This window comes from Aquarana catesbeiana, linkage group LG04 (assembly GCF_042186555.1).
Source record: "Aquarana catesbeiana isolate 2022-GZ linkage group LG04, ASM4218655v1, whole genome shotgun sequence".
Classification (NCBI taxonomy): domain Eukaryota; kingdom Metazoa; phylum Chordata; class Amphibia; order Anura; family Ranidae; genus Aquarana; species Aquarana catesbeiana.
In genome coordinates this window covers 372,954,092-372,970,645 of record NC_133327.1, presented here as the reverse complement: position 1 = coordinate 372,970,645, position 16,554 = coordinate 372,954,092, and the positions used below count along the sequence as shown (strand labels likewise).

At 41.2% G+C, this 16,554-nt stretch overlaps 1 protein-coding gene across 2 annotated transcripts in view; it reads left to right on the top strand.

Moving 5' to 3' along the window:
• Positions 1–16,554, top strand: part of REV3L (REV3 like, DNA directed polymerase zeta catalytic subunit) — a 312,168-nt gene that overhangs the window by 218,259 nt on the left and 77,355 nt on the right. For both annotated transcript variants that reach the window (XM_073627093.1, XM_073627094.1), the window contains 3 exons: positions 4,869–9,066; positions 10,652–11,535; positions 13,277–13,359. In XM_073627093.1, coding sequence (XP_073483194.1) covers positions 4,869–9,066; positions 10,652–11,535; positions 13,277–13,359 — 5,165 coding nt within the window. The remainder of the gene's footprint in view (positions 1–4,868; positions 9,067–10,651; positions 11,536–13,276; positions 13,360–16,554) is intronic.

Genomic DNA, 16,554 nt, shown 5'->3' with positions numbered 1-16,554 from the left:
AATGTCCTTCCTTTCTGTGCATAATTTTATGGCTTCAAGCTTAGGCAACTGACTTGGTTTGGGAGAGATGCCTTTTCCGCATGCCCTTTGATGGCGAGTGTCTCACAATGTGAATACATTGAGGCAGCTACTGAGGGAAAGGGATTTTTACCCCATTATCCACAATCACAATACCCTATGGAATCCCCTGACCTTTGTATTAGATCTGTTTGTACTCTCTAGGCGTTTATATATAATGTGGGCCCTTCCTGTCATGGCAGGACTTCAATTCTAAACAATCTATGGAGGTGAAGGGGTAGTCTTTGGGTGTTAACCCCAACCTAGAAAAGAGACTCCTTGGCCTTTGTTTTTTTTTCATTCTGCCTTTTAGAGAGGTACACAATAATTCTTATTGTTATTCTCTCTTCCTTGCTCCAAACTGGCTATATTCTCACTGCTTTTGGAAAGGAAGATGGTTTTACGAACTCCATTTTGGCCTTATTGTCACAATGGTGTCCTCCTGGGAAAGAATACATTGACTTTCCAATCCTGCTACAGGAACCCCTGGCCCTTTAGACCTGCAAATCCTGTCAAACTCAGGATGTATTGGTCAAAATGAATGCAGCAGCCAGACTCTCACAAGGTCTCCTGTGGCCCATGCCACTACATCTCTCATGTAAGATTTTCTCCATTCTTGGCAAACACATCATGACTAGGTATACCCTGTTTACGTCCGAGTCCATGTAATTCTTACATTACAAACACAAAATATTTTTTCTATATACCATGTTTTTGGCGCTAATTTATTGGGCCCTTTTTTCACTTCACTTCTCAGGGTGCCTTGGAGACTTGCTACAACAGGGACTCCCTAGCCTGAATTCTTGCATTATTTATTTGCCTGACTGCTTTTACTTACAATACTCCCTTGTGACTTAGCCCCAGATCCTTATTGAGTTTCTCACCTGACCTTTTATTGTTGGAGGGAGTATCAAGGCCTATTCTGATCCTTCAGCACACCAATCTTGTTTATACTTACTTAGTCTTTTGCTCAGGAAAATGTTCTAGTTGACACTCCTCCACCTGTGATGGACTTTTTTTTTTTTTCTTTTTTGTAAGAAAGGTTCTCCTAGTTTGCTGATCAGAAACCTCATTCTGGAGGTTGTTCTGGTTCCTCATACTGCACTTCTGCCTGGCACTGCTCACAGCATAGGACTCAGTACCCTGTGGGTCCTTGTTTAGACCTCCTTTCTATTTTCTTAGCTTTTGCACACCCTGTGCATTTCTTGGAGGTGGTTCTCCCTTATTTCCTGCTGTGACTTTCCATGTCCCTCTGGGGCTTGTGCAGAGCTTCTTGACAAGCAGTGCCCTCCCTTTCTGTTCTAAGGGGCTGTGCCTTATAAATTGGGACTTCCTTCTCTCTGTTACCCCTGGCAGTGAAAGTACTGCCCTGGCCCTCCCTTTCCTCTTTCTTTTGCTGTTTGGGGACTGGGTATCCTGAAAACGCGGTTATTTCCTTTTTATTACTATCCTGAAAACTGATTCTTCTTGATTCCCTGATGCCCTTCTCATTATCTTTTCAGAAATCTCAATTCTTCACTTCTACGTCCTGTCAGACAGCACAAGATATAATCCTTAGAGGAAGGGGTCAAGCATTGCGTCTGCTGCTTATTGTGGCATGTTCCCTTGGCACCTGACCCATCTACTCTCTACTCCTTTGCAGGGAGGTGCCTCCTTTGGATTCCTCCTACCTCTTCTCCACCCAGCTTGCTGGTCTTCTTGCCCCTTTTTATAGAGCTTCTGCCCCCAGGGATCCAGTCCCTGCTCGAGCCCCTTAACCACTTCCTTACCGCGTATAGTCATATGACGGCGGCAGGAACCCTTTGTCCCCCCGGGCCGCTGTCATATGACGTCTTTTAATTCCTGAGCCTCTAGGGGGCGCACGCCCGCATCGTTACTGGGCACCCGATGCGCGTTCCCGGCGGCCACGATTTCTGCCGGGCACCGTCGATTGCCCGTGAACGCAGCAGGACCGTGGATCTGTGTGTGTAAACACACAGATCCACATCCTGTCAGAGGAGAGGAGACCAATGGTGTGTTCCCAGTACAGAGGAACACCGATCGTTCTCCTTCCCTTGTGAGTCCCCTCCCCCTACAGTTAGAATCACTCCCTAGGATACACATTTAACCCCTTCCTCGCCCCCTAGTGTTAACCCCTTCCCTGCCAGTTGCATTTACACAGTAATCTATGCATTTTTATAGCTCTGATTGCTGTATTAAGTGTGAATGATCCCAAAATAGTGTCCGATGTGTCCGCCACAATATCGCAATCACGATAAAAATCGCAGGTCGCCGCCATTACTAGTAAAAAAAACAAAAACAATAAAAATGCCATAAATTTATCCCCTATTTTGTAGATGCTATAACTTTTGCGCAAACCAATCAATATACGTTTATTGCAATTTTTTTTACCAAAAATATGTAGAATAATACATATCGACCTAAACTGAGGAAAAAATTTGTTTTTGTTTTTTTTAATGGGATATTTATTATAGGAAAAAGTAAAAAATATTGTTTTTTTTTTTGTTTGTTTCTTGTTTTTTTTTTCAAAATTGTCACTCTTTTTTTGTTTATAGCCCAAAAAATAAAAACCGCAGAGGTGATCAAATACCACCAAAAGAAAGCTATATTTGTGGGGGGAAAAAATTATCAAAATTTCATAGGGGTACAGTGTTGCATGACCACGCAATTGTCATTCAAAGTGTAACAGCGCTCAAAGCTGAAAATTGGTCTGGACAGGAAGGGGATGAAAATGCCCTGTATTGAAGTGGTTAAGGTAGGGTTTTTTGGTCTATACATCATCTAGCATCAGTCCTTCTCACTTGTACAGAGTCACAACCTAATCTTTTGTTCATGGTACCTTCCAAACCTGTTTGCCAGGTGGCTGTTTGAGCCCCCACTGCCACTTGCTTTGCCAACAAGGTGCTTCTGCTGTTAACTGTTTGGGTCAGTTGACCATTCTTGTGCTTTCCTATGAGCCTGTTGCGGCCGTTATAGCTAGTTTATTGCTGGGGACATTCCATGGTCTTTGACATACCTGTAAATTTATATCTTGGAGTATAGTACAGGAGACCGGTGTCTCCCTTCTTTCTTTCTCTGTGATCTGCTTATTTGCGGGGGAAAAAAAAAAGTTTCACAGAGTGGGCAGGGTATATGGATATACTGGGGGGTGGACCCAGTGAAGCTTTTGCCGGTGTCCATTCATATAATTTATAGCACATGCATGAGACTAACACTTTGAACCGCATGGACTTATATATTATTACATATATAATTATATACTATTTTATATATAGGCACAACCAAACAAAATACAGTAACTAAACAAAACTTTATTGATGCACAGAACTGGGAACTTGAAAAACATTTAAAATTATCATAGCATTTGCACCATAGATAATTCAAGTGATTGTAACCCTTAAAAAAGAAAAAAAATGATCTTGTTTCTTTAAAGCATGAATAACCGCACAGCGCTTGACATCAGCGGAGGATTCTCAGCCCCTCCTGTTGTAGTTCTCAGATCGGTGGAGAAGAGCGTCAGGCGGTCACGTGAGTGGCGCACATAGCTCCCTATGCGAATGGGCGGTGGAGCCTCCTACTAATTATTTAAATAAAACAAATTATTAGTAAGTGTTCATAGAAAGTGATCCACAATCAAGTGCAGATTTCCTCCAGTTCTTAATTGGTGTAACACCCAGTGCTCCCCATAGGAAATAAGGGCAAATATATCCTCTTACCAGATTTTAAGACCTTTCTGGGTCAGTACTCGGATCAGTGAGTTTAACCTCTCGCTTCAGGTTTCTCAGCCGCCTTGTGGCTATCGCTGATGGAATTCACCATAGCTATAAATCCTTAGAAAACCTCAGACCAGCCATGCCATATATCAATGAGAAAAGAAAAAAACGAATTGCGCAGCGTCCACATTATTAAAAAAGGGGGTTTATTAAAAACTACTTACAAGAGCAATGTTAAAACAGGCATTAGGAAATCACAACATCCGTCTTACACCCTCCACGGGCGTCACGTCGTCACCGCTCCTTCCTTGCTTAGCCTGACGCATGTTTCATCCGAATGGACTTCTTCTGTAAGGGAGTAAGGGTCTTTTTATTTTTTTACTGATGTTGTCACTTAAGTCATGCATAGTAATTTATAGTAATTAAGGATATAACAGCGCAACACATTTTTATTTAAATTTTGGTTTCTTGCTGTGTGCAATATTGTGAGTGCTGCTGCTGTTCATCCATTATTTTTTCACAAGGGACTCCGAGTGCAAATTTTTGCTTTTTTATTTACTCCTACTAATTATACCTAGTGATTGTGTAATTTGTATTTAGAATTGTTGGGAAGAACTATACTACCCCACCACCCTTAATTATCAAAGGTGCAAATGCTACGATTTTAAATGTTTTTAAAATTCCTTGTTTTGTGCATCAATAAAGTTTTGCTTAATTATTGTATTTTGTTTGGTTGAGCCTATAAAGTCCATGAACTGTGGTTCAAAGCGTTAGTCTCGTGCATCTCGAATCTTTGGAAAGTGGCACAGGTATTTTATTAGGATTGACAATTGTCCACATTACCGTCCAGTGGCTCCTCGTTTATCTGTTCTTATGTATGGCGCATGGTCTGTGAATTGATTCCCGTGTCCTGTACTGTACTCCAAGATGTGGAATTTACAGGTATGTCAAAATTCCTAGTTTTTGTTCTCTAAAGTTCGGACTATCAGGATAAAAGTTTAGTGTTGATAAGGTAGAGAATATTGATCTGCAGTTTATTGTTTAACCTGTATATACTGTCTTTATCCGTCTAACAATTCTGTTTTCATTTCAATTTAGACAACGCGTTGAATAATGAAAGCACTCTAACCCACACTTCTGTCATTGCAAAGAGCAAGTTGTCAATTAAGCCCTCCATCTTTCACAAAGATGCTGCTTCATTGGAACCACAGTCTTCTGCCAAAACTGCATTTCAGTGTCAGCAAACAAGTGCCCTTTCATCTAATCATGTGCTGAAAAAAGAGGGTTTAATAGAAGAGCTTACCCAGTCACCTGTGGAAAAGGGAGCTGAACTTTCTGTCCATTCATTAACAAATGATAGCACTTACAGTCTGAAATATCCAGCACCTTTTAACAATACAGCTCATTCAGAAATTTTTCATAAAGAGGGAGACATGAATGAAATCGTCTCTATTTCAGCCAGTGACAAGAATGTCTATGAGGATGGAATCTCCTCAATGAATAGACATCTGCAGTGCAGGAAATTCACCAGCATTAGAAAAGATAAAGATGCCTCTTTCTTGCACATGAACCGGCACAGCACAGATGTAACATTCGATAGAACTTCACGAAATTTTACTGAGTTAAGCAACAGCAAAGCTAAAAGGACTACAGACACAAGTGACAAGTGTAACATTGCCCCAAACAATGTAATTCATGCAGCCTTAAATGAAAACTGTGGTGACCGGAATCCATGTGTTGATGGCAGTAGAATCACTGTTCACCCTGTGGATAGTGATTTTAATGAAGGAAGCCTTAATAAAATTAAGATACGATATGAAGATTTTCAGGAACACAAAGCAGAAGTTACCAGTGTTAACCAGCAGACGACGCATTACAAGTTTTTTCCCAGTGTTGTCCTATCTAACTGTTTGAACCGGCCGCAGAAGGCTACCCCAATGGCTTGTGTGCTTAAGCAGCCTAAAAAGCATTCACGGCTAAAGCTTGCTAAAAAATCAAGAGCTACAGTAAGTAAAGAATCAGCAAATATAAAGAGAGAAGGGGACCACCAAGAATGTATAGGACTTGACAGACAAATTGATATGGGTCTAGAACAACATACAGATAAAAATGAAAAAGTGGACTGCCCAGATTCTCCGAGCACTACAAATGCAAGTGACGTAGACTTGGTTAAAGACAGCAGTTATGCCCCAGGTAATGCTTGTAGCAAAAGTCCTCCTGATGTTGACAGGGTACCATCTTGTGACATGGCTGTCATAATGGATGGTGGTGCACTTCAAGGGAACACGTGTGAAGTGAGTAGTTATGAATGTCCATTTGAGGATCGGAATGCTGATTCAGACCCATCTTTAGCACTTTATGGTAATAAATACACTTTAAGAACAAAACGGAAAGTCAATTTTGAAAGTGAAGATGGGGATTCAAACATGGCAGTAAATGACTTAAAAGCTAATCTACCTCAACCCACTGAAGCCAATGAATATGTGGTAACGTCTCAAAAATCACGCAAACGCAGAAAGGTTTCTAAATTACCGCCAGTTATTATAAAATATATAATTATCAACCGGTTCAAAGGCAGGAAAAATATGAAAGTTAAATTACAAAAAATAGATCACGTTGAACAGCAAGTAACACTAACAGATGAGAAAATGAAATTCTATAGTACAATGGCACCTTTAAAAGATTTCTGGCCAAAAGTGCCAGACTCTCCTGCAACCAAATACCCAATATGTCCAGTCACACCAAAGAAAAACAGTAAAAAGAAAACTAAGCCAAAATCTGGCAAAAAGAAAACTGGGAAAGTTCCAAAGAGTGAGAGTAAGGTTCTAAAGCAATCCTTACCTCTGAGGAGAAAAAGGTATCATACTTTCCTTAAGCCCCCAATGCCATCATATATCGATGAAGCAAAGGATTGTGATACAGAGTACAAGGATGTCATGTCAAAACTTGGCTTTCTTACAGATCGAAGTCCTAGCCCAATAAATATGTCTCCTCCACGTTGTTGGTCACCTTCAGATCCAAAAGCTGAAGAAATTTTAGCGAGTCAGGTTGAAGAGAGTCCTCTCTTTAAAACGTATCCCTTAAGTAGTGGTAAGAGAGAAAATGTTTCTTCAAAAAAAAGACCACGTAAGCCACAATCTACTAAGTCTAGAAAAAAACTAGCAATAAGCTCTCAAGCAGCCAAACAAGGAAACAAAATCAACCAGAATGAGTTGAGCAAAGATGGAAAAAGACAGATGGGGAAACCTAGGCAAAAAAAAAGTGAAAAGGCTCCAAGAAAACACACAAAAATTAAAGACTGGGACAAAAGAGTAAATTGTGAAACTATGGCTTTAGCGCCTCCATTACAAGAGCAACCAGTAACTCCTATAGATAATGATGATAAATCAAACTTTTCCCAGCCATCAGAGATTTCTCCGTCTGGATTTTCAACAGGACATGTTCATTCAACACAGTTGTCATCCTACATCACACAGGAAGAATCGCCTGACAACAAACCTTTGCTCAGTTGCTCATCTTTGTCCACTCTTTCTCAGAGTTCTGCTGTTCAAAAGGAGTCCAAGTCTATATCAGTGCCTCTGCCACCAAATGCAAACACAGAGCCATTCAAAATAAATACCTTGGGATCACAATTCTCTAATGTATTTCAAGTAAAGGAATCAAATGCAGCTCAAAATGCAATTCCAAAATCGTTTAGTCGCACATCTCAGGTAATACAGAGTGCACAATTCATTCTGAATTGTTCTCCCTTTGTTCAAGAAGATCCCACAGAAGTGCAGAAAAGGCTTTTAGCATCCGTGGGGAAATTGCGAGACACCCAAAATGTTCCGGACACAATGCCTTTTGAGAAGTTGCAGTCAAAGCTTTTACCTTGCACAATGAACAACCAGCAACCGCTAACAAGTTTACAAGACTCAACTAAACAGAGCGATTCAAGTTCCTCAGAAAGTCAATTTTCAAAAAGTTCTTTGGTGACATCATTAAAAAGTCCCATAAAAATTCCTTGGAAAGAAAAAGGAGAATTGTTTGATGGAACTGAATTTACTTCTCAGAAGCTGAGTCAGAATTTTTTACCGAATATTTTCTCTGGAACTAAAACCCTACAGAATTCTACCAAGACAGGTTCTTCTCAAGGAATTTTGGATTTACAGTCTGGAATTGCTGTTTTAAAGGAATTACTCCACAAAAAGCAACAGAAAGTAACCTCAGAAGTATCCCATATTAACCCTAAAAGCAGTCCGTCTAGTCAAACAGAACCAAAGTGCGTAAATATGAAATCTCTGTGTGCCACACCTAATAAAAAGCCAAGGACCCCACGAAGCACAAAATCGAAAGTAGTGAAGAATTTGAAAATGGACTTTGTTAAATATCAGAGTGACCATCAAATGAAAAGCTCAACCTCTGATGGCAGCCCAGGAATCTTTTCTGACCCCGATTTTGAAAGCTGCTATTCTCTTGAGGACAGTTTATCTCCTGAGCATGCCTACTTTGATATAAATTCTGTAGGGCTTTGCAGTTCATATGCAGGCAGCCAGTTTATTTCAGCAGACCAACATTTGCCGCAAAAGTTTCTGAGTGACCCTGTACCTAGCCAAGCTATAGATCAAGACTGTGTAAAACATGAAAACCAAGAAACTGAGAAAAACGTCCAATCGTTGGACCGGAAAGTGTTAATCAGACCTAGCTCTCTTAGTCCAGATTTGTTAGAAAAATCTTCTGTAGGTATAAAAATGAGTAACCCCTTTAGCCATTGGAACAATGGATTTCCTCATCAGAAATTTCACAGTGCATCTTCAACAGCATTTACCCAGCAGTCAGAAACGTCAGATAGTATTAAACTTAAAATAAGTAAACCGGGACTACTGAAAGAGGCCTCATTCATTGCACCTCGGTCCGAATGGGTTCATACAGAAATGCACACTCAAATTAAAGAGTCAGTGGCGCAAATTAAAGAGTCAATGCCTGATACCTGCAGTCAACCTAACTCTAATTCTTCTTTTACTGGACTTGCTTCCTCTCCTGAAATTGATTTTATTGATGGAGACTTAGACTTGTTTATTTCAAGACACAGTGATGGACTAATTGCAACGCCGTATAGTTCACCAAGATCTATTTGTTCTCCATCTCAGTCCAAGAATGGAAGTGCCACACCTCGACCAGTTCATATTTTAAAACCTTTGATGTCACCACCTAGCCGTGAAGAAATAATGGCAACTCTTCTTGACCATGATCTCATGGAAATAATTTACCAAGAACCATTTTTCAGCAATCCTTCTGATGCACCAGAGAAGCCAAAGTAAGCATGTAGCTACAGATATTAATTAAATGATAAGTAAGTTGCTGCATGGTTACATCATATTTCAATGGACAACATGGTCCTATCTCAATGATGAGCCAATATGAGGGTATAAACAAGGATAGACTTTTGTCAGCTAGTTTTCCATGGGTTGCACAGTCTATTTTCTGTTAACTGACCCTTAAAGTGATTGTAAACGGTCACCTTGTAAAACAACCCATTCCATTTAAAATAGATATAAAAGGCAAAACATTTTTGTATAGATGGGGGGGGGGGGGGGGTATACAATTTTTAAATTTTTTTTTAATCTTTTTTTTATAAGTGATCACATTCCTTTTGTTCTCAGCTGCATGAGAGCTGGGGGGAGAAGCAGCAGTACACTGAGCTTCCCTTGGTAACAAAGGCTTTAAATTTGACACTGGTGATTCCACCGATGGGTAAATTTTTGTTTTTTTGCTAATAGTTTAGCTCTATGGTGTACTTTTGAAGCACATCCTTCTTTTTTCTTGAAGGAGTTGTAAAGGTAGAAGGTTTTTATCTTAATACATTCTACGTGCTCGCCCCAGACCCAATGCACAAGATCACGTACAGGTACGTGATTTCATACAGGGGGGCTGCCCTGCCGCAGTATATCTGTGTGGGGCGGTCCAGAAGAGGTTAAAGTGGTTGTAAGGGCTCAAGGTTTTTAACAGTCATGCATTCTTTGCATGAAGATAAAAAACCTGTGTGCAGCAGTGCCCCTATATATGTAAAGCGATTTGGTGTGTTTTTGACCCCAGATCTCTCCATAAGGAGAACCTGTCATCCTTATTACTATTACAAAGGATGTTTACATTCCTTGTAATAGGAATAAAAGTGATCAAAACATTAAAAGGGACAGTGTAAAAATAAAAAGTAAAATAAGAGAAAAAAAAATTTAAAGCACCGTGTCCCTCCATGCTCTTGCGCAGAAGCAAACGCATATGTAAGTCAAGTACGCAAATGTAAATGGTATTCACACCACACATGTGAAGTATCACCGTGAACATTAAAGCGAGAGCAATAATTCTAGGGCTAGACCTCCCCTGCAAATCTAAACAGATAACCAGTAAAGGTGTTTAAAATGTCGCCAATGTAGTTATTTAAGTATTCCACAAGCGTAGTCAATTTTAAAGCGTGACATGTTGGGTATCTGTTTACTTGGTGTAACATCATCTTTCACATTTTACAAAAAAATAGAGGTATATATTGTTTGTTTTTTTAATTCATTAAAGTGTGTTTTTATTCTTTTTTTAAATTGCATTTGCAAAACTGCTGCTCAAATAGCATGTGACAAAAAATCGCCATTTTTTTCCCTAGGGTCTCTGCTAAAAAAAAAGTATAATGTTTGGGGGTTATAATTCATTTTCTGGTAAAAAATACTGATTTAAATGGGTAAACAAAAAGTGCCAGAAAAAGCCTGGTCTTAAAGTGGTTAATATCACTTTTAAGTCAAGGCCATATTACAGTACTACAGTTTTTTGTAGTGTTTTGTACAAAACGTTTTCATGCTTTTAGAGCAATATTTATAACAAATATCTTCATTTTGCTTGCTTTTTCTACATAGGGAGGTGGGAGGAAAAATGTTAACAGTCGAGACAAAACTAGCACACGATCTTCCCGAGTTTGAAGGAGACTTTACAATGGAAGGTCTGAAGCTGTGGAAGACTGCTTTCTCTGCAATGACACAAAACCCAAAGCCAATATCTCCTGGTCAATTTAATAGACAAGTCACTGAGCAAGAGACTAACAAGATAAATCCTGATGGTGATAAAAAGTTGGTGATCATGCCGTGTAAGAGTGCTCCTCCTCCTCAGAAAGTTCAGTTGTGGTTTCAGGCCAAGGAGCTTTATGAGTCTTCTAAGACATCAGACACCGCTCTATTAAACCAAGTTACAAATGAGAATAAGAAGATAACTGTAGTACCTAGAGGTTGTAACAGCTTGCCTCCAAAGGAAATTAATATTTTATTGGCACAGCCTGCTAGTTTAGAAGATCAACCTGTTAGTGAAGAAAATGTAAAGATTCGTATAGCTAGCCCTCCACCTTCTCTTCATGGTTCTGATGGGGAGGATGTAGAAGGGGGAATTGATGTGACTGCTGAAGGTGAAATTGAATCCCCTGAAGGGACTAATGTGAATGATGGATGTATTTCGCCTAATTCCTCACCATTGACACCTTGGCAGAATCTTGGTCGTAAGCTGTCTCATAGAACTGATTATAACTGTGCAGATAACTATAATCCATCCTTAATTGAAGAATGTGGGAGCGAAGACCGTAAAAAAAGTCTGAAAACTGTCAAAAGTGAAGTCCAAACATTATCAACCCCATCTCCACCTCCATTTAAACAAAAGAAGCACAAATCTAAACATGCGTGTTATCACAGTACACCAGTGACAGAAAGAAGGATCGCATCTCCTGATGCGATACCGCTTACTCCTGTGACCACCGGTATGTCCCCATATATTATTGTTTGTTATACATACTCGCTATGTGACAATGGTTTAAGCAGATCAGACTACTGTTATTAGAAATAAGTATGTGAAATGCTTGACTTGTATCTTTCGTATATTAGACACTTTGCACCAAGTGATTGTTGGGTGCTATTCTACCTTTCTTAATTCAGTCTTACTTCAAGTTTTTGCTTACGAATGTAAGGTTATAAAGCATAGAATACATATAGAGGTATTAGGATGCAAGTCTTCTAACACTGTTCAAGCATACGTACTGAAAGTTTTATATAAACACATAGCTTCCTATTGAGAGAGACGAGACATTAGGGATCGGGCATTTCTATTTTGGGTCATTGGAAGAATGACTAATGAAGATGACGGCTAAGCTAGACTAGTCAGATGGTACCCTCTTAAGGAGACAAAATGGTAGGTGATATTATGCAGCTGACAAGTTCATCTGTTAGTAAGAGGGTTATAATTGAGCAAATGAGGTTGCTGTCCCTTGGTAGAGAGGAAAGTGGTGGAGAAGGAAGCAATTGATGAAGGAAGTAAGAAAAAGAAGGTGGTGAATGGAAGCAGAAAAAGGGATGGGGGGGGGGGTGTAATGTAATCACTTACCAGCCCCAAATGTCCAGCGCTGCCTTCACCGGAGCTGTTTCAGCTCCTTGCTTAGGATCTCTGGTGCTGCCATCTTAGATGTGCATGTGTGAGATCATGTGACACTGTCAGACTGGTCCCTCAGCCTTCTGGGATATATGACATGTCCCAGGAGGTTGCTGCTGGTGGGGAAGGGGATTCAAGCTGATGTAATTCTCGCCTGGGCAAGAATTGCAGAAGTGGGAATGGGTACCTGTCATTAAAACATACCCACTCCCAGAAAAAACAAAAAGGTCCACTTTGAATGAAAGCTGTATCTTATGAGATTTCTCATAACTTAGAAGGTGTTGCAGCATTTATAGGTCGATGCATACATTATGAATTTGTTTTATTGAATTTTAGAACCTATCGTAAGTCAAAACTTTGAGGGGTTTTTTTTTCTTTTGGGGGGGGGGGTTCTTTTTAAACTGCTGGTAGCAGCACATAAAAATCAAGTATTTATTGACTTGCAATGTGCATTTGGATTTGCTAGAAATTTTGACTCGGAAATTCTGTAGTACAGTCGTTCCCCCCCCCCCCCTTACACGTCATAGCCCACTCCTCTTCTGGGAGTGTCTAATTACTGTCTTTGTTGGCCAATTGCCTATGCCCCACACCTCAACCCCCTACATAACCTATTATATAGCAGCCGGTGGAGAATCAAAGGGAATTAAGATAGTGTCACTTGACTACATGCTGAAATGTCACCCTGTGCTCAAAGTACTTTGTGAAAGCTACACTAAGACTTTGGGTACATTACTGGAGGCAGACCCAGAAGCTATATTACAATTTTTGAACTGTCAGATGCTTTCCCAGCACTGTATCCTTATGGATCAATGTCAACATTAACTCCACAGAGGCAGAATATACAAACTACAAAACAAATCTAAAAATTAAGTTTTGCTGTGGAATGTCTTGTCTCTCTCTGTACAGCCTTTCTTTACCTGGCACCAGTCAGAAATACTCCTCAAGCTCTCCACCTTTGTGTATAGGAATAAATAGCATGGAAGTAACTGAAGAACTCTAAAGCATATGTTGCTGAGAATTTACATCCTTTACAATGTATTCTGCTACTTTCTCTAATGTTATGCTTTTCATTTTAGAAGTGCTTTCCCAGAAAATGAGTCAGCGAAGAGGAGCAAACCCTGATAAACTGCGGAGAGTACTACTAACCACTCAGATGAAGGTAGGTGTTGATTGCAGTTTTCATACTGTTTGGTAGACATAATCTGTTATCTGTACCTCCTTTTTATATTGTTTTGTTTGTGGACTTGAACATAATCTTTAAACACACTATGGCTACTCTGAAACTAGGGCAGTGCAGTATCCTGAAGCACACACAGTGGGGTGCCAACTTTCTCAGCACACTGCTAGGTATACTTTTTGTAACGTCTGACCTGTACAGGTTAGTACTTGACCTTGTTATCCAGCTTAGTGGCACCTTCAGTGCATCACAGCACTTTGCCTCATTAGTCACAATGGCGAGAGGCGTGAGTCAAAATGACAAAATTGCTTGATAGGCCACGATTTACCAAAGATGTAGGTACCTAATAGGTACAGCTGCAGGAATATAATTGCCCATTATTCTGAACCCACAAGCATTCACAGATTATCCAAGATGACTTAAGGAAATCTGTGAAGGTCTTCTGATTTTGCTTGAAAAGTTTAGCAAATGGTGTTCCTTTGAGGTATATTAGAAAAAATGTATTTTCTTTATCGTACATCATGGGACACAGAGTCTTAAGTAATAACTTAATGGGTATATAGGCACCTTCAAGTGATGGACACTGGTATATCCAATGCAGGAAGTTCACACCCTATATAACCCCTCCTTCTTCCAGGAGCACATCAGTTTTTTCGCCAGTGTCTAAGGTGTTGGTCATGAGTGAAGATGTGCTCTGAGGAGCTCCATTCAGGAGGGTTCCATGCTGGATAGCCTCCATAGACCAGATCCATCCAAAGTGCCACTGAGGCCAAAGTGGAGTACCTGGGCCTCGTATCCGAAGCACGAGGTTTTGCCTGTAACACCTCTCTTTGTAGGGCTGGACCCCAGGGCTTTGGTCATGCTACATTACCTAAAGCTTTCCTGGTGGGGTGCTTTTTACAGGTCCAAGGGAGTGGAACCCTGATATAAAGGGACCCGGTCCTTGAAGGTTTGCTAAATGCAGCCCGCCATGATGGGTGAAGGTTGGATTGTCTGTTAGTTCAGCAAATCCTGCAACGGGGATAAGGTAAGGGAAGAAACTTAGGAACTAAAAAGTCCACCTATGCTTTCTTCTTTAAGGGAAAAAATGCTGTCATGCCTTAACTCTCCACTAGAGGGAGTATATGCACATACCTTAATCTGGTATCTTCACTGTAAAGCTCAGTGTCAGTCAGTGTGTGGCCGCAGCAGCTTGTGCAGGGGGATTCCTCTCAGGTAAAAGATCTGCCAAAATGCTTTTTTTTTCTCCCCCCCTCGAAGGGACAGAGGTTTAGAGAAACGCCAGCGGTGTACCCCCCTTGTAACAACCCCCCCTGCTGTGGGTCCGGAAGTCCAGAATTTTGTTCCATCTGTTGTGTCCTTATGCTGGCTGGTGTCAGGGGCTCATTTTCAAAACAAAAGAGGGGGCGGGTTTACGGAGGGGACGGAGCCTAGGCGCAGCACTGTGCAACGTCCATGAGGATGCACGGCAAGCAAGTAGGATAATAAAAAGACAGCTGGAGCAGTCTCTCCTCGGCTGACGAGGAGGAGCAAGCAGGCTGCACACGGGACACCGGAACTGTGGGGCACGGAAGGGTGGCAAATGGCATTCCTGATACAGCAAGACTTGTTTTCCCAGCACTAGGCTGAGCGTAATAGCGGCATTACTGTCATGACTGTGTTCAGCGATTATGTGCAATTTAATAGTGCCTCTGCTTTGTGCTTAGGACTATGCGTACCAAAAAAGACACAACAAAGACCAAAAAGGTACCAAAGGTTTCACCCCCAGGTGCTAGGATCTCCAGTCACATTTCCACACTGTCATCCTCGCCTGAAATACCAATTATGGCAAGCCAGGGTGAGCCATTGGAACAAATTGATGGTGCAGCTGCTTCTCACAGTTCAGCCCCTGTATACGTGACTGAAGATGTCCTTTCCTCCATCCTGCAGGGCATGGAAGGAAAATTAGCGGCTTTAATCGTATCCTCCATTCAAATGAATAGGAAGCGTGCTAGATCCCCCTCCTTCACTTTAGACCCTTTGCAAGGGAAAAAGTAGGCACAGGATGAGGTATTTCCCTCAGCCAATCAGGAGTTAAGACAAACCGATGAGTCCCCTGTGGAAGAAACAATGGTAGATGAACCTTTTTAAGCCTCACAATCTGAGAAGTTGCTCATACAATCTCTTATGGAGATGGTTCGTTCTACTTTCATGCTACCCCTAACGGAGTCTCCTGAAAGCTTGGTTTCTTCGTTGGGTTCTTTAAAACCTTCACAACCTTTGCATGCGTTTCCTGTGCATGCATTACTTGAACAGCTTATTTATGCTGAATGGGATCATCCAGATAAGCATTTTCTCCCTCCAAAGAGATTTTCAGTTCTCTATCCCATGTAGGAGAAATTCACCAAAAAATGGAAGGTACCAGCGGTAACAGGAATTCCTGTTAAAATCAGCTTTTTCCTTGGCAGGTGCCGTTACTCTGCCTGCAGTCACTGCAATAGGCGTCTGTCAATCCCTAAAGGACCAATTTAGATAGGCCCTTAAAGAGGTTACTGCACAACAAGCCTGGGAATTGGCCGAACTACCAAAAGCATTATGCTTTGCCATAGATGCCATTAAAGATTCTATTCACCAGGCGTCCCGTCTTACGCTTATGCTAGTACACATGCGTAGAATCTAGTGGTTGAAATATTGGTCAGGTGAAGCACCATGTAAGAACCTCCTAACTGGGTTCCCTTTTCATGGGAAGCGGCTATTTGGGGATGATTTGGACAAATATATCAAAACAATTTCTAGTGGGAAAAGTACTCTTTTGCCAGTCAAAAGAAAGTATAAACGCCCTTCATTTAAACAGGCTCTTTCTCCTGCGCCTGAGCCTCTAGGCAGTGGCGTCGGCCTCCGCCGTCAGACTCTAAAGGGAAAACCTCAGGGTCAGGCCCAGTCTCAAAAGAAGTCCTGGGGCAGAATCCTAAAGCCTCATCATGAAGAGGCACCCCCCCCCCCTTGCCAGAGTGGGGGGAAGACTTCTGCAGTTTTCAGAAGTCTGGAAAGAGGAAATTCAGGACAGATGGGTCATCTCCATGGCAACACTGGGGTACAAACTGGAATTTTGGGACTTTCCACTGTCTAGTTTCCTGAGGTCAAACGTTCCCAAAGATCCAGAGAAAAGACCATCTCTGTTTCGGGCACTAGACCGAT